Below are 18,988 nucleotides of genomic sequence, written 5' to 3'. Positions count from 1 at the left end.
GTGTAATTAACAGCACCTCTTACTTACCTGTGGCACGTAATAGGTGGTGGCAATAACTAAATCACACTTGCCGCCAGTTAAAATGGACATTGAGCATGGAGAAGAGAAAGAAGACCAAAGAACTGTCTGAGGACTTGAGAAGCAAAATTGTGAGGAAGCATGGGCAATCTCAAGGCTACAAATCCATCTCCGAAGACCTGAATGTTCCTGTGTCTACCGTGCGCAGCGTCATCAATAAGTGTAAAGCCCACGGCACAGTGGCTAACCTCCCTAGATGTGGACGGAAAAGAAAAATTGAAGAGAGATTTCAATGATAGATTGTGCGGATAGTGGATAAGGAACCTCGACTAACATCCAAACAAGTTCAAGCTGTCCCGCAATCCGCGGGTACAACAGTGTCAACCTGTATTATCCGTCAGCGTCTGAATGAAAAGGGACTCTGTTGTAGAATACTCAGGAAGACCCCACTTCTGACCCAGAGATATGAAAAAAGGGAGGCTTGAGTTTGCCAAAACTTGCCTGAGAATGACAAAAATGTTTTGGAAGAAGGTTCGAATGTTCTCTGGTCAGATGAGACATTAGAGCTTTTTGGGAAAAGGCATCAACACAGAGTTTACAGGAAAAAAAATGTGGCCTTCAAAGAAAACACAGTCTCCACAGTCAAACATGGCGGAGGTTCCCATGTTTTGGGGTTGATTTGCTGCCTCTGGCCCTGGACTGCTTGACCGTGTGCATGGGATTATGAAGTCTGAAGACTACCAACAAATTTTGCTGCATAATGTAGGGTCCAGTGTGAGATAGCTGGGTCTCCCTCAGACGTCGTGTGTCTCCCAGCAGGACAATGACCCAAAACACACTTCAAAAAGCACTAGAAAATGGTTTGAGAGAAAGCACTGGAGACTGGCCAGCAATGAGTCCAGACCTAAATCCCGTAGAACACCTGTGGAGTGATCTGAAAATGGCACTCTTCAAATCTCAGAGACCTGGAGCAGTTGGCCAAAGAAGATTGATCTAAAATTTCAGCAGAGCATTGTAAGAATCTCATTGATGGATACCCGCAGTGGTTGTTCGCAGTTATTTTGTCTAAAGATTGTGCTCCCGAGTATTAGGCTGAGGGTGCCAATACTTTTGTCCGGCCCATTTTTGGAGTTTTGTCTAAAATGATAATGATTTAATTGTTTTTCCATTGTCTTTTGTGTTTTTTCATTGCAAGCAAAATAAATGAAGACATTACTACCAAGGCATTTGTAATTGCAACCATTTTCTGGGAGAAATATAGCACTGACAGAATTGTAGCGGTGCCTATACTTTTGGCCAGCACTGTAGCTCAAGAATGTTTGAAAATGACGGTGGTGTTGTTCTGAGCGGATCAATCATAGTCCTATGACTTTCACGTCACGAAGCATTAACGTAACGAGTAGTCAGGATTTTTTGGGAGGCGGACGTCAGGTTACGGCGTAGGGTCTGCGCTAACGCCGTTTGTTTGCCGTCACCGCAGTGCAGAAGCATTATGGTTGGTGCCGGGGCTTCCTTGTGATTACTCCGGTATCGGTCATTCTGTGGTTTAGCACCACCTCTTGCGGTCAGCAGGAATGAAATAGAACAAAAGTTACATCCGTGACTAGTGCAGTTCTATGAATCATAAATGACCGGCAAATTGTTCGTCACACCTGTTTTTAATGCATCACACACCAAGGTTGTGGAATGGTTGGGGGGGGCGCAGTGTTTCCCACAGGATTTTAGGAGACTGTGGTGGGAGGGTCTCTGACCCTCGGGGTAGGGTGTGTGTGTACATTTTCAAGCCTGATGTATCTCTTTAGGGCAGTGCTTCTCAATTATTTTCTCTTACGCCCCCCCAAGGAAGACGTAAATGTTTCGCGCCCCCCCCCCCAACTCTCTGCCGCCACTGTAAATAGTATCATTTGTCTATAATATTACGATTATAAGTACGCCTCAGCCTAACATTGTGTCCTTTTTTTCTATTAAAGAAAAAAGTAACATAGATCAACTTATAATAAAGTATAACTTTATTAACATTGTTTTGCTTGTAACAGAAAAGACTTAAAGCGCATCAATTTGCCTGAAGTAAAAAAAAAAAAAATTTTTTAAAGGCACATCCAAACTGTAAAAATACACGCAAAGTACATTTTTGACCATTTGATACTGAAAAATAAAATGTAATAAAATCAGTAAATAATAACAAGTTCAAATTGATTAGAAACATTTACCCTTCAGGACAACATGCCAAAAAAATTGACCGAAAAAAACAAAACTGAATAGAAGGGGGGGGTGTCTTTGGACAGAAGGAAAGTTTTTATTTTCGCTGATTCACCACAGTGCTCACTGGTTTACTGATATAACACTGACAAAGCGGGACGATTGTGACAGTTGGCAATATTCGGCACGTTTTCGCTGAAAAACAATCAAGCGGCTTATCAATGAGATTGAGGTCTAATGTCTTTAAGTGGCGTCTTAACTGATTTGGCTTCAGACTCTCCGCTATAATCATTTTTAGACTCAGTAAACAGTGGTCTTTCCTCATTTCCCACTGTATTAAAAGTCAAAGCCAAAAGGCAAACGGCCCGACAAAAAGCGCATTCTCGGCGGCCGAGGGAGAACCGTAGGTGAGGGCGGTGGTCGTGACGATCCCAAGCCGAAAACGGCACTTCTCAGCCGGACACGTGAGCACCGGAGAAGACCGTGGGTCGCTGCGTGAGGCCAGCTCTGCATGAGTCTCTTCCGTGTGCTCTTGCTTACTTCAAAAATACTGCACGCACTATGGAAATGAGAGCGCCACTGCCACCCACGGAGTGGATGTGCAAGTACACTTTATTCCAGTATGGCAAAAAAAAAAAAAAGCATGTTCCCCGAGGTCACTCGCGCCACCCCTGGCATCGCTCTGCGCCCCCCTGGGGGGGCGCGCCCCACCATTTGAGAAGTACTGCTTTAGGGCATTTTGAGACCACTGAATGTAATATAAATTGCTGTATATGAACATAACAGGTTGGTATCATCCTTAAGAACACACAAAGGCATATCAGGAATATTTCAAATTTAATTAAATTTGAAAAGCCATGACACAAAGTCATTAATTCATTCACCCACTCATTCAATCCATTGTTCATTCACTCACTACTGATACACTCTGCACCCTGCCATTGAACATTTAATTTTTCCTGGCTTTGTGAAGAAAATTTCCATAGCTCTTCCAAAATTGAACGCATCAGGGCTTGGTCCATTTATGGAGACTTTCAGGCAGGCAGCAAGGTGTTCTCCTTGCAGTCTGTTCCTGAGGTCTGATTTAATTCAATTCAATTCAATTTTATTTGTATAGCCCTCAATCACAACAGATGTCTCAAAGGGCTTTACAGAGGCAATATGATACATAATTAGAAATGAAGCAACAAAGATGAATAGATACAGTTCAAGTCCTGGGTACCCCCTAGCCTTAAGACCCTCCTTGCCGGCAAGGAAAAACTCCAAAAACTCCAGAGTCAATTGGGAGAAAAATGAGAAACCTCGGGGAGTACTACAGTCAGGAGAGATCCACTCCCAGGACGGATAGACAGGAACCCCAGAACTGCTAATGGGAATTAGCAAGCGAAGTTACAGTCCGTAAAAATACAGTGGAGTAAAGGAGCAAGAAGAGGTCTATCTAGCCAGATGAGACGGGGGTAGTAGCGAGGACGTCTATCCGGCCAGGGGTCCGGACAGTCAGGAGGCTGTAGCTGAAAAATAGCCCCTCCCCAGAGTGGAGGGGGGAAAGGGGAGTTGACCTATAATAACCCTTTCCCACTGAAACTAGTGGCTCAACGCGCGTTTTTCCAAGCCAATGCATCCCACTACCAATTGACATTTGGCACCTTTCCCATTGACGAAAAAAGCCATGTCTTTTTTTTTTCTTTTTTCACCTGTCTAACCCCCACCCCTCCTCAGCCGTGCGTAAGGTGCGTGACGTCACCACGCTAAGATGCGCTTCGACAAGTGCGACCGAATTCATTCAGTTCAAGTAAGTTAACAATGCAAAGCAACATGGAAGCCTCCTTTCCGTTTGTGTTCTGTTTTCATGCGTTTTATTGCCCGCAAAATGGTCGAATGCAGCAAAGGATCAACACTGTGCTTGTGCTGAGGCGACGTAAATTTTGGTTTGAAATTGAAAGGAGTCGTGTACGTCACAGGAGGAGGAGAAGAGCCTTTGTTTCGTCTGTTATGGCTATTGCTAACGCTGCTACACCGACTGTTCGCCGTATGTGGATCCGGGTTAGAGGACATGGTTTTTGTTTTTTGTTATGATGCATCACGTACTAGCCTACGTCGACACGTAGATTAGGGTGTTGACTGTTGACCCGGGGTTTTGCTTTCACACTGCATGGCGATCAGCGCGGAGGTGATTTTAACGCGGGTCGCTTGGCGGGTTGATTGACACGGGTCGAGGCGGGTCGCTGCACCTTTCCCACTGCCACCAAAAGCCGTTTGTTAGCGGGTTGACACGGGTTTTTTGGCCAGTGGCAAAGGGGTATTGTACTCTCCTTTACTTGACAAAGGGGTTGGTGGTGTTTCCCCTCTTGCCATCCTTGAAGGCCGGTTGATGGGTGCGCGGGTGGCCCAGGGGAGCACCCTGGATCCCGGGGGGGGGGGGGTGATGGCTCCTTTGCTGGGCGGCGGGAGGAGGGATGGGCTGCGCGGAACCCCCCCAGAAGGTTATGTCGAAAACGGAATTCGATTGTCAATGCAATATGTGTTTGCCGGGGGTTACATTTGAATTTTTGGGGTATTGCTACTCGTACTCTGCATGTGGTAAGGGATCATTCAGTGCCTTATCATCGCCTCTAGCTTTCAGCAGGGATGAAACAGAACCGTAGTTACATATGTAAATTTGGTTTCTTTTCAGTTGATGTCACCGAATTGGATGAAAAACGCCATATCAACATGGACGAGATGCATCTGAACGAGTTTATGGAGGTTCACCTGTACGACCAGTTTTCCTCCAATACGGCCGGTGTTGTTACTTACTTTGGAATGAATGAAGACATCAAACAAATGTCAGAAGACTTGAACAAGTTCAAAGACAGCCATCTTTTCATTTTGTGCTGGGAGGAAGAAAGCAAACTGCTGTATGCGGATGACGGCGCAGATGAGGAAGACGATGACCAAACACGTGAACAGTTTACGCTCCGTGAACTTTATGAGGAGATTTTCACACCTTGTGTGGAGAATTACACGGAAATTTACACACGTTTAAAGACCGGTACTATAAAGCTAGAGGAGGTAACCCGGCTTTTCGGCGATTTTAAGAGAAAGTATGCCGAGCTGGAACAAGACTTGAACATCATGTGCAGAGTTGACACGTCGACAGATAAGCAGTGGATACACACCAGGCTTCAACAGATCGAGCAATATCACGAGCTCCATCTCGCTGTGGCTTCAGCTGAGGTCATTATGGAGGTCAAAGAAACTCTCGGTCTCGAAGGGGACTTCAGCGTGCTGGAGACGCTTTTGAAAGTGGTAAGTGTCACGTGACTTTTACAGTGAATCTGTTACGGCCCAAGGACTGCTCGCGAAGGGCGTAACATAAAACAAGCCACACAAGTTTACAAGTGGACACAATTCATTCACAATAATCAAACTTGCAATGACTATATACAAAATGCGGAAGAAGCGCGGCTTCAGGGTAAGTCCAGTCCAAAACAACAAACAAAAGGAACTACACTTAAACCCCACCCGCTAACTAAACCGTGATGGTAAAAAGGAAAGAACAAAAAGACAGCCACTACCCTAGCTTCCTACTCTAAACAAAACAGGAGAAAACGGGTTGAACAGAAATGGCGGCTTACCCCTACTACCTTAGTGCTCTTATTTACAGTGGTGAACAAAAGCGATCCAATAGAGAATAAACACAAAACACCTCACCGAAAAATGGGAGTATATCAACTAGCGATCAAAGCACACGAGAGTGAATGGCGAGCAAACAGCTGGTGAGGAGCACCGCGGCACGAATGCTGTCAAAAAGCTTGCCGCCTTTTCGTCATGGCCAATCAGCAGCGGCGACATGGTCTGTCCGTCCGGCGTCGATCAGCTTGCGTCACAGTGGGAGGGGAGGCAGCCAGCTGGCGACGGCGACGATCAGCTGACTGGAAGCTTCTCAAAATAAAACAACAGTTAAACGGCCAGGGCCGTCACAGAATCTATTAGAATTGTTTAAAATATTAATGCCGTAGGTTTTGCGCAGTTGGTATGTTGGCTTAAAAATTAATTTATTTTATTTATATATCACAATTCAACACAAGGCAATTCAAAGTACAAACCTGCGGAGAATTGGACTCGAGTCACAGGGACTCGGACTCAAGCCGCAGATTTGATGACTCGCAACTCGACTCTGACTTGAAGAAGAAAAACGCTGACTTGACTCACTTGAGCTGAGAGGGTACGACTCATGAGACAATGACTCGAGACTTGACAAGCTGACTTGAAAAACATGGATCGAAGATTGGTTCCCGCCTGCCAGTGATTCGCTTGGAACCTCTCATGCTGGTTTATTCCCTGCAGACTAGGCATGTGCCAGTATGAGATTCTGACGATATGCATGTGTGTATGACTCGTATCATGTTTACAATAAACACACACTCTTTCTCAACACAGACAGTTGCCAGAGAGAAAAAAAAACATGTTTTACCACTGCTAGACACACTGGACACACTGGAGTTAACTCTCGGTTTACTAATCTTTAATTTTGAATAAATGCAAAATCATATTAGAGGTATTGCCTCCTCGGCACCATCCTCCGCAAACATGTTTTACGTGTCGGTTGGCCCTCCTCTCAGCCGTGGCCGTCTGTAACTTTTCTGTAGCCGAAGTATTTCCATTACCATTTCGTTTTCTTTGATGGGGGAAAAAGTTCAGGAGTTTCACCACCTCCAGCCATCGTGTAGCACAGCTGACTCACTGACACTGAGCAACAACTGGTGGGGGAGGGTTGAGCCTTGCAACTTCAAGCGAGGGATTTCCCTGCATTTTTGGGACATAAAAAAATGGCTAATACCGTAGGGACGGAAAATTTTGCGGTTTTGAAACGGTGATGTTTTCATACCACGGTATACCTTAAAACCGATGATCGGCACATGTCTACTAGGGACTATACTGCATTGTTTTTTTTTTTTTTTTTTTTTTTTTTTTTTTACGGGCTTCCCTCAAAGATGAATCTGAGTGCTTTGTGGGAGCCATGGGAACTAACGGTGAAGACCTTGACTAACCTTTTAACTTTACACAACTCGTCTTTACAACCTTGTGACTCGACTCGGCTCAACTCGACTTGACCTCGACTCGATTTGCTTACAACAGGCAAGACTCGGGACTGACTTTTGACTCAGATCATAGTGACTCGTGCAATTGTCTGCAAGCCTGCAGCCTTTGTACATGGGCTGCTCACAGTTCAGCTTTGGAGCTAGCATAGCTAGCTTAGATTGACCTCTAAATGCTTCTTAAAAAGATGCGTAGAGTTTGTTAAGCGAGCAAAGACCATTTGCATTCATGGTGCGCAAATAAAATGAACAATAAATGAATTATAAAGCCATAACATATAACTACGGTGGAACCAGAAGGAAATAGTCATTAAGAAAAATTATGAAACATGTATGCACAAATCTGTGCAAAAGCACAGCAAAATGCATAATGGAAATTGTCACTCATTGAAATTGACTGGACTATGGTCATATGATTTTTTTGCCTGTATTTGTAATGCTTTGTTGCCCCTTAGCGGTGGTTTGGGGTAACTAGTTTAAACATGATTTATCTGTGAATTATTCCTTTTATTTAATTATGGACATTTTGGCTTATTTTACATTTAGTCCACAACCACATATATCAATATCTGTTTGCTATCGGATTTTTGACGTTGGACAACATCGGGATGTCGGTTAAAATGTCATTATAGGACAACTCTAATTAGAATACTTTATTACTATTTGAATTACCAATACAAATATCAATTTCAGTTTCTGAAAATTTTACTTGAACTGCTATTCCTAACTGTCAAGTTCAAAAATACCAAAAATAGATCCTCAGGTGGACATTTGTAAAATTACCCAGAAATAAGGAGAGAAGACACTCAGTTTTCTTGGCCAAGGAGAGCAAAAAGTGACTAGGACAGTCACCAAAATTGATCTAAAGAAAAAACCCTCCTTGGTATTTTATTTAGGGGTTTGTCCTAAACAAAATGGATGCCGCCCTAAGGGATGGGAGAGCAAGCTGGAGACACCCATGTGGTTTTCGATTGGATATGTGTGTGCATGTAGGTGGAACTAAGTAAATACACTTGTGTAAGCAAGAGCTTATGTAAACAATCATGTAAACAGTCAAAATGATCATGTAAACAGTCAAAATGACCCAGACACTTTAGTTATGTAACGCTGCGGCCATGGAAGATGTCCTAGGATGGAAAATCGTCCTCGGAGGTCTAGACGAAAGTCCAGACGCCAGGTGCTGAAGATGCCTCGGAAGGTCTAGTTACGCAATGAGGCGGCCATGGAGTGAGGCAGTTGTCATCCCGACCCTCTTTTACTCTTTGTAACACTTTAAGCATTATACTACAACCTGGTATAGCAAGCAATAATCATTTACTGGTTATATTAGTAAGAAAAATATTGCAATATGTATTATTTATGGTATATATGAGCACAAGAAAATATTCAATCAATCAATCAAGCAAATATTTAATCAACCAAACCTCGATAATTACCTCAACATATTTAATCAATCAAACCTCGATAATTACCTCAACACTAACTATTTTCCTTAAGCTCTCCTAGACATAATTTACCTCAAGGTGTTCTCCCTTCAGAGTCGTCCAGACTTCCAAGTGATGGAGCTGCAGTGCATTGACAATGACGTAGTAGAGGCCAAGAGGGATCTAATGGACATCACAGAGTCTCGAAGACTTTGTCTAAAGGAGCTGACACTCAGAGGCCATTTTGTGAAATGGGTGAAAGATGCACTCCGAGGTAACAAATACGAATGAGTTAAAGGTGATCCCGTAAAGCTTATCAAGCCGGGCCCCTTTGCTGACAAATTTTAGATCTCAAGGATTTACAAGTGTTTGTCGACCTGGCTTCCATCTCTGCGGGAGAGAATGACATGGAGGTGGATCGTGTAGCTTGCTTTCACGACGCCGTTCTAGGCTACTCTTCAGTCTTGTACGATCTCCAGCCAGACTCTGGTTTTCTGGCCTTTAAAGACGTTTTAAAGAAGCTCTGGAAAGCTTTCGACAATGACAAGAATCTTCCCAAAAAATTGGTAACATGGAAAATAAGTAGAATTGATTGAGTTTACTATGACTCAATTAACTCTATCAACTTCTCAATTAAAAATGTCTTTTTGCAGCGTGACAGTGGCCGTCATTTGGAATGGCTAAAGACCGTAAAGGATAGTCACGGCTCAGTGGAGCTGTCTTCTATGTCTCTGGCATCAGCCATCAACCGTAAGGGCATCTACCGGATCTGCGCACAGAGTGGAAAAAAGGTAAATTAACAAGCTGTAGGTCAGCGTTGCCCTAAAATGCACACTAAATCACAGAAATCAGCAGTTTGCAGCAATTGTCCATCCATCATCTTCCGCTTAATCTGGGGTCGGGTCACGGGGGTAGCAGCTTTAGCAGGGAAGCCCAAACTTCTCTCCCCCCAGCCATCCGAGAGACATAGTCTCTCCAGCGTGTCCTGGGTCGTCCCCAGGCCCTCCCGCTGGTGGGACATGCCCGGAACACCTCTCCAGATGCCCGAGCCAACTCAACTGGCTCCTCTCAACGCGGAGGAGCTGCTCGACACAAAGTCCCTCCCGGATAACATGACCGAGCTTCTTACCCTATCTGTAAGGGAGAGCCCAGACACCCTGTGGAGGAAACTCATTTTGGCACCTTGTATCCAGAATCTAGTTCTTTCGGTCACGACCCGCAGTTCGTGACCATAGGTGAGAGTAGGAACGTAGATCAACTGGTAAATCGAGAGCATCGCCTTTCAGCTCAGCTCATTCTACACCACTACGGACCGGTGCAGAGTCTGCATCACTGCAGACGCTGCACCGGTCCGCCTGTCGATCTCCTGCTCCCTCCTACCCTCACAGGTGAACAAGACCCCAAGATACTTGAACTCCTCCACTTGGGGCAGGATCTCATCCCTGACCCGGACAGGGCACGCCACCGTTTTCTGACTAAAGACCATGGTCTCCGATTTGGAGGTGCTGATCTTTATCCCAATAGCTTAACACTCGGCTGCGAACCGCTCTAGTGAGAGTTTGATGTCACGGGTTGAAGCCCACAGCACCACATCATCTGAAAAAGCAGAGATGCAATGCTGAGGCCACCAAACCGGACCCACTGAACGCTTCGGCATAAAAATTATGAACAGAATCGTTGACCAAGCTCAGCCTTGGTGGAGTTCAACCCTCACTGGGAATGAATTTGATTTACTGCCGGCAATTGGGACCAAAACTCTGAGACCGAACAGCCCTTACCAAGGGGCTCAGTACCTTGTACTCCTAGAGCACCCTCCACAGGACTCCACGAGGCACACGGTCACCTTCTCCAAATCCCCAAACACGTGTAGACTGGTTGGACGAACTCCCATGCACCCTCGAGGACCCTGCCGAGGGTGTAGAGCTGGTCCACTGTTCCATTGCCGGGACGAAAACCACACTGCTCCTCATGAATCCAAGATTCGACTTCCCAACAGACCCTCCTATCCAGCACCTGTGAATAGACTTTACCAGGGAGGCTGAGGAGTGTGGTCCCTCTATAATTGGAACACACCCTCCGGTCCCCCTTCTTAACAAGGGGGACCACCATCCCAGTCTGCCAATCCAGAGGGACTGTCACCGATGTCCACGCGATGTTGTAGAGGCGTGTGAGCCATGACAGCCCCACAACCTCCACAGCCTTTAGGAACTCCGGGCAGATCTCCTACACCCCCAGGGCCTTGCCACCGAGGATCTTAACTTCCCATGGGCTTACCACCTGTGGGAGGGGCCAAAGTGGTCAAGTGCATTGGGAGTTGGGCAGAAGCCGAAAGCGGGGGCCTTGGCAGTCCAACCCCCAGCTACAAAAGCAATTGTTTATTTTTTGTATTTATTTGCTTAGATTTGTTTTCTGTTACCAATAGATGAGTCTTGACACCGCCTTGAAACTTGAGATTATGGAGGATGAAGAGGTGCGTCAATATACGCTTGAAGATGTGCGGGAGCTGCAGAACAAACTGATGCTCATGTCTGGTAAAGGCGACCAGGGACAGAATGAAGTGAATTACTTTGCAGAGGTACGGGATTTCGAACATCGGCATATTAAACAGACGGTAGGGCGCTTAAATAGGTGTTGTAAAGGTCAAACTACATTTCTTCTATATATTTCAGGTCTTTGCTGGCGTTCAAAGGCTATCTGAGGCTTTCATTGCTCTCTACACTGCTGGAAACCTTCTTTTCAGACACTGGGAAGCTCAAATCCATTGTTGTTATCTTGACAGACTCCGCATAGTGATGAACTTTAACATGGGTGATGAGATTACCATAGAGGAGTGCCTGCCTGAACTTTGCGTGAAAATGGAGAACTGTCTGAAACTTTGGATGGACTTTGTGGACAAACAGAGATCCCAGAATTACTACTTGAACTACTTCACAGCAGAACAGATTGTCTACCTGTGCAAAAGTCTGTCAGAAGAACACGTAAAGAATGTGAATAATCAAGTTCTTATGATGCTCTCCTTTATTAAATCCCACTGCACTGCTGCGGATGTATCGCGTGTTTGGCGCAAACTTCAAAATGAGATCCTCACCCAACCGCAAGAAGAAAATGAGGAAGTTGAGTTCCAGGGGACGTCAGACCCAAGTATGGAAATGGGGCCTGAGCAAGAAGCAAACACATTTCAAATGTTTGATCGGATATGGAAAAACTACATGAAAGACCCAAAGAGAGTTTTCCCGCACATTCTTGACATCAAAAGTCTTGGAAAGCTGCTTGAATTCCTGGCTCTTTCTGAAGAGAAGCATGGGAACTTGATAAAGAGAGAGCTTCCTAAGAGCATGGCAGCAGGGAATCCAAACCTCATTGTTTGCCCTCACGCTGCGGTTTTGACTTCTTGCATCTCCGTTTATATGACCAGCAAACATCAGCCGCTGCCAACTTACGACGAAGTCCTGCTGTGCAATTCCTCCACAACCTATGAGCAGGCAGAGCTTTTCCTCAGGCGTTGTCTCGGTGCAGGTGGCAAGGAGAAGAAGATCTACTGCCTCCTGCACGGAGAACTTCTGGCGTACGACGTCAGCTCAAAAGTTGAGAAATTTTTTCAGCGCATGAAAATGCAGTGCACCACAGACTACAGGCTTGTCTTATTGTGTAGCTCAGAAAGAGAACACGCCTACCTTCCGTCAGCATTCAGTCAGTACAGGTTGCAAATTGTTCCTCAAATGCCACTGGACAGCATCCGAACGTACCTCCACCAGCATTACATGGCGCCGGCAGATCAAGTCAGCGCAGCAGATGTATTTAAGGATCGCCTTTGCGTTGGCACTGTCACATCTGAAAGGGCTGGTGTCGGTGAGTACTTCTGTGTTTTTTTTTCTGTCAAAACTAGGTATTTGCCGGTATGAGATTCTGATGGTATGATAACCTTAGTCTTTACGACAGGAGAAAAAAAGTCTTAAATAGCATTATTATGTGAATTAGAATCATATTTTGAGACGATTTCACTATATACAGCAATTTGGCAAAGCTCAGATGACAAGAAATTAGTCTTTTAATCTGCTGGTTAGCCACGCCTACCATGATAGGGCTCTAGCGTCCCCAACAGGTGGATGATGTCGGCAGGAGAATGGTCTCATCTGTTTTACTATTCAGCCCATTGAGGGGGAATTATTCAGAACGAGGAAAATGCGACGAAGAGAGCCGCAAACGTCATTGTTTCAGTCAGTTTTTACAGGATATTCTTTTTATAATAGCTAAATAAATGGTATGGTCCTGTGCTAAATGGAATATGAAATAATAAAAATGCATTTATTCAGTACGACATGGCAAAATTACTCCATAATGGTCTAAACCATAGGTCACGGAACCGTGGACCTCGGTTCGGTTCCGGACCCCCAAGCCGTCTGGACCGGATCTCAAGCTGTCCGGACTAATACACGTTGCAAGAACAAAAATCATTGTTTTTCTGCGGGTTCGCAGAGCGGAGGTGGGCAACAAACAAAAACCAGCCAATGGGAGCGAAGCATTTGAAAGTTGTTTTTAGAACAGCATGTCTCACACTCGCTTTCCAGACTCCACGGAGTGACAGCCAAAAACTGAGCCGAATTAAGTTGGAGGAAGAGGCGAAAAGGTACGGCAAATGGCGTGCTCAAAACTACACAAGATTGATGCAGTAAACAGAGTGTCTAAGGAGGAGGAGACCAACACATTTTTGTTCATTTTACCTGGCGGCAGCACAAGACCACTAAGCCTCATCTGTTCAGCCAAAATCTGCTACATCGGCGAAACGTCCTACATTAGTCGAATTTGATACCCAAAGTACTACCGTGTGCGCTAAACTTGTTTTGTTTGAATGCATACAGGCAGAACGTACTAAAAATGCCTTAAGAAAATACTTAAATGCAGTTATACCAAATAAGGATGGTTTAAATATGCTACGTGACTAATGTGTTCAACTGATTCAAAGCTAACACAAAAAACCACAATGGTTAAAAGTATGAGAGGGTAATACATGCAAAAAGTATTGAATGAATGAAAAGGTTCTAAAAAACTAAATAAAAACAAAAATAGTGAGTACTCGCTGCTTCTGACCGATGTGTGCATGCGTGCGGATGCTTGCGCAAGTGCGCTGAGCGTTGTGTAGACGTTTCGCCGCGTAGTAAGGAATGGCCGAACAACGGTAGCGCAAAAAATAGCGGAATTAAGGGCTCAATATGATCGCTTTCGCTCATCTATTACGAATGAATTATTATTAAATATTTATTGCTTACTATAATTTTTAAAAATATTTTATTTACATTTTTGGATGCTGGGCACGTAAAGATAAGTTTGTATTTTTTGGGAAAAAAGAAGCATTAAAAATATTTCCGGACCCGAGATTGTTGTAATTTTTTAATTTCGGACCCAGAGGATTTTTAATTCATGACCCCTGGTCTAAACTGTCGACTTCACCTTTAGTGTCGCACCTCCCGAACAATATTTTATGCCTCTGTAGTAAGTCGGGCTTTTGTCATTTCCCTTCCCCGGCTTTGGAGAATGTAAACAAACCTGGAGGCGGGACAGCTAGCTGACATGCTAACCCGAACCGAGTGATGTTTTAAAGTCTTCGAAGCGGAAAATCGCACATAACTAGCCCGGACCATTTCACACGACGGCGGGGTTGTCGATTGTCTTCGCCGATCGGCAACCCGCCCGGCAGCGAGCAAGTTAGAGCTCGTCGTTCCCCTGCTGAGGGCAGAGGGCTCGTTTGCGGGGAAGCAGCTGGACAATGACCGCCGGACAGACCGGCCGACGTCGGAGGAGTGTGTAGCTGCCAAATGGTCAACACGAATATGGCAAAATATTGCTTTACTACACGGCGAAGACATAAACAGCAAGATAGTCATAGGAGAGCGGATGCAGTTGTTGTGCAGCTAACATGACAGAATGCGTGTAAGGGGAGCTTTTTACATGCCCATCCATGATCAAACGTAAGTAGTCCTTCATTTAAAGAAAGTTTTAGTGTTTACTTTGTAATTGCTGTACTTGCGGCTATTTTTAACACCAAGTTGCAATTTCTGATCGGGTGGAAAATTTGACAGAACACCGGGCTCATGAAAAGTGCAACAAGCCGAGTATAGACCCTACTCACGTGACGTCACAGCCACGCCCCCGTGCCATGTTGTCCGGATACTAGTCATGTTAATGCATTAGCGCTTCGTAAATTCCTCCTATTATGGCGTGTTTTTCTGCTCGTTAACATTAATAATCAAAATGGTGAAGTCATGTGTGGCGGTCGGTTGCAAAAACAGAGAAGATAGACGGAGAGACTTGAATTTTTACCGTATTCCGAGAGACCCGAAGAGCCGACCGCGATTGACTGCTGCAATTCGACGAGAAAACTGGGCTCCAAACGACTACCACAGATTATGTAGTAGTCATTTTATATCTGGTAAGATGCATTTAATATATATTTAGAGGGTTTTGGGCTGACAACCACAATTAAGATCATTGCTAGGCTAATCGCCGACAACATACACGTATGTATGTAGTGAGTGCTATCGCTAAACCATATAAACATTAAAAGCCCTAGCTCCATTGACAAATGACATGAAATACATTAGACTTGACAGTGGATGTTAGCAAAAACAAAAGATTTTGAATTGAAAATTTCGTAACTCACCTTCCGAGCACAAGATTCCTGCCGAATTTTCGTGTACGAGGACCTGTTTCACCCAACCAGCAACGTAGCATTTATAAGCCTCCAAGCTCTTAAAGTTTTTCAAACTTTCGTGAGAATAGGCTGATTTTGTGTGGACAAGATAGTTGTAAATATCAGGATATCAGATGACAGGCGAAGCCAGCGGGTCGAAAAACATCGATTTAGGCATCAAATACGGATCTGGCGAATGGATAAACTGAAGCTTTTCCACGTAACGCCTTTTATGCAACGGATCCAATGAGTTTACAGCGTCAGATAACACCGGGGCTTCCATGAATTGCTCTATAACTTGCCCGACTAATTGAAAACAATGAGAATAGGTCTGAAAAAGAGGTACAATATGGCGGCCGGAAACAGCGACACGCCCATTTTGTGACGTAGGTGAGTAGGGTCTATAGTGTTCTCCCGGCGGGGGGCTGTGCGACAAGCCGCATGACAGCATTTACTAACCTTTAATTCTGTATAAATGTGAAATCATATTGGAGGTATTGCCTCCTCGGCAGGCACCCTCCGCAAACATGTTTTTCATGTTGGTTGTCTTTCCTCCTCGAAGCTGCGGCAGTCTGTAACTTTTCTGTAGCCGAAGCCGAACCCCACTAGCAAAATTCCAACAACCGGGCCGGCAGAAATCCGACAACCCGGGCAAAAGGCCAAATTCTGCAGGTTCACCTTAGTTTTAACTAGGGCTGTCAAAATTAACGCGTTAACGGGCGGTAATTGATTTTTTAAATCGCGTTAAAATATTTAACGCAATTAACGCATGCGCAGAATGACCCACTCAAGCATTGCCGCGAACAGACTACAATGGCGCCGTTTGAAGTATATTGGGAGCTAAGGGCAGAGACAAGCAAGTGGAGTGGACGCAGGTGTTAGCGGGGCCGTTGTTATTTTCAATGTTACCGGCATTGAGCAGCAGATTGAGCAGTGAGGAAGAAAGTGGTCGAGCGAGAGAGGGAGCGAGAGGGTAGAGAAAGTGCGCAGTTAGCACATGCTCAAGTGCTGCGACCCTCACATGATTTTGTTTTGTTAATAAAAGTACCCATAAATAGCCATCCAACGCTTCTCAGTGTTTATATGTACGCCACCGTCTTCCTCAGGAGGTAATCGGACGAACCGAGCCAACCGACGACATCGAGCCAACACGAATCGCCGGTCCATAGCACCGCCAATTACCAAGAAGGGCGAATTGATTACGCATGCATTTATTGGAGCCGTGCTATTTCATGGAATAAGCGGTGGCATCTCTTCCACAACTGTTATCACTATTGTGGCAAGCGACATGGGGAAGAATAACTGGATATGATCTTTTTCTTAACACCATGTATTGTACTCAATGCAGAGAAGATATACCATTTGCAGCAACCACTGTGACTCATGGTTGCTCAAATTCCCATCATGCATTTGGGCAGTTACGAACATTTAAAGAGCATATGACACCAGAAAAAAAGTCTTAAATGGCATTATTATGTGAATTAGAATCATATTTTGAGACGATTCGACTATATACAACAATTTAGCAAAGCGCAGATGACGAGAAGTTAGTCTTTTAATCTGCCGGTTAGCCACGCCTACAATTATAGGGCTTTAGCGTCCCCAACAGGTGGATGACGTCAGTGGTAGACTGGGCTCATCGGTTTTACTATTCAGCCCATTGAGGGGGAATTGTTCAGAACGAGGAAAACGCGACGAAGAGAGCTGCAAAATGTCATTGTTTCAGTCTCTCTACTCCCAATATTTTTACAGGATATTCTTTTTATCCAAGTATTTTTCCCCAATAGCTATATAAATGGCTTGAGAAGGACCAGTCAGCCCGTCGAGGGGGAACTATTCACAATGAGGAAAACGAGACGAAGAGAGCGGCAAAATGTCATTGTTTCTGTCTCTTTACTTCAATATTTTTACAGGATATTCTTTTTACCCAAGTACTTTCCCCAATTGCTAAATAAATGGAATGTTAATGACAAATAACAATCTTGTGCTAAATGGAATATAAAATAATAAAAATCCATTTATTCAAGACGACATGGCAAAATTACTCCATACAGGTCAAAACAGTCGACTTCACCTTTACTGTCATACCTCCCGAACGATATTTTATGACACCTAAATCGGACATAAATAATTTCCCTTCCCCGGCTTCGGAGAATGTAAACAGACCAGAAGGAGTGACAGCTAGCCGACATGCTAACCCGAACCGAGGGATGTTTCAAAGTCTTCGAAGTGGAAAATCACACATAACTAGCCTGGATTATTTGACATGACGACCCGGTTGTCGAGTTTCTTTGCGGATCGGCAAACCGCCCGGCGGAGAGCAATTTACAGTTCGTTCCCTGGAGAAGGGTGGCTGGAATTGTTGTGCAGCTAACGTGCTAACAGCTAACTGCTAATGAGCATGAGGATAGCTTTTTACATGCCTATCAATGATCAAACGTAAGTAGTCCTTTATTTAAAGGAATTTTATAGTGTTTACTTTGTAATCACTGTATTCGTATTTGACATAATACAAAACAAGATGTTTACTCACTTCCTTGTAAGTCCAATGGTCCTACAGTAAATATCCACGGTGAATGGGAACCTTTTGAAACTCCAAAAAGGCGCATACGCCTCTCCCGCATACAGAATGATTTTTCTGCAGCCGTTTGGCTGGCGTGATGCAAAAAATAAAAGTATTAATCCGCAAAATCAGCTGAATCCTTCGTCCTCATACACAACAGTACACTGTATAGTGAAGAGAACGTCTTCTACCGTACACGTCACAGCGCCCTCCTCCTCAATGCAAGACCGAAGCCGGAAGTCACTGATTTTCATGGCGCGGGATTCAAAAAACTAAATAAATATAGCGATCGCTTCCACACACATCCAAGCGGTCCATATCATTCAGGGGCAATAAATACCGCGTGTATTATGAAATAAACATGCTTTTTCGTGTCACAGGCACTTTAAGTTGCTACAGTATCATTTAGTGACAGCACAACAAAAATAATAATATTCCCATCTCTCAAAAATAAAATAATGTTCACAAAAAGAAAAGCGCTCAATGCAAAGAGATCTGGCATTCCCAATCAAAATAGCTATGCAAAATAATACTCTATTCAAACATTAAAGGGTATGTCAACCCCTGGGGAAATGTTAATATTCCATCATTTATCCATAAACGCATGCCTTTTGTATTCATATCATGCCACTTCGTGTAATTACACACAAGAAAATGAGAGAAATTACGATCGATTGTCAAGCTAAAACGACCGGCGCCCGAGATCTGGCAGATTGTGTGCGTGACGTCATTACAAGTGAAGAGAGTGCCACCGGCCACTATGGGGGCAGCGCCTTTCTGCATCAATATAATTCCTTCTAGTGAGGGGAGAATTAGCGGTGTTTTGAGCTGTTTATGCTGTCGCATTGTGTTCGTCCTGCTCTGCACATATTCCAGGTTCCCTCATGAAGAAACACCCCTCGTTGTCAATAAAAGAGAATTCAGAATTGACAGTGAGGGGTGTTTCTTCAACAAGAAAAAGGCTCAGTGCTTTAATTAGGCTGGAGCGTTTACGTCACAGCTGCACGGGATCATG

At 44.4% G+C, this 18,988-nt stretch overlaps 1 protein-coding gene across 7 annotated transcripts in view; it reads left to right on the top strand.

Moving 5' to 3' along the window:
• Nucleotides 1-18,988, top strand: part of LOC130931692 (E3 ubiquitin-protein ligase rnf213-alpha-like) — a 148,551-nt gene that overhangs the window by 44,479 nt on the left and 85,084 nt on the right. For all 7 annotated transcript variants that reach the window (XM_057860663.1, XM_057860659.1, XM_057860658.1 and 4 more), the window contains 6 exons: nucleotides 4,892-5,505; nucleotides 8,837-8,996; nucleotides 9,071-9,288; nucleotides 9,376-9,513; nucleotides 11,145-11,297; nucleotides 11,392-12,571. In XM_057860663.1, coding sequence (XP_057716646.1) covers nucleotides 4,892-5,505; nucleotides 8,837-8,996; nucleotides 9,071-9,288; nucleotides 9,376-9,513; nucleotides 11,145-11,297; nucleotides 11,392-12,571 — 2,463 coding nt within the window. The remainder of the gene's footprint in view (nucleotides 1-4,891; nucleotides 5,506-8,836; nucleotides 8,997-9,070; nucleotides 9,289-9,375; nucleotides 9,514-11,144; nucleotides 11,298-11,391; nucleotides 12,572-18,988) is intronic.

This window comes from Corythoichthys intestinalis, chromosome 16 (assembly GCF_030265065.1).
Source record: "Corythoichthys intestinalis isolate RoL2023-P3 chromosome 16, ASM3026506v1, whole genome shotgun sequence".
Lineage (NCBI taxonomy): Eukaryota > Metazoa > Chordata > Actinopteri > Syngnathiformes > Syngnathidae > Corythoichthys > Corythoichthys intestinalis.
Note: the sequence above shows the minus strand (reverse complement) of the source record. Positions and strands in the feature narration are given on the sequence as shown.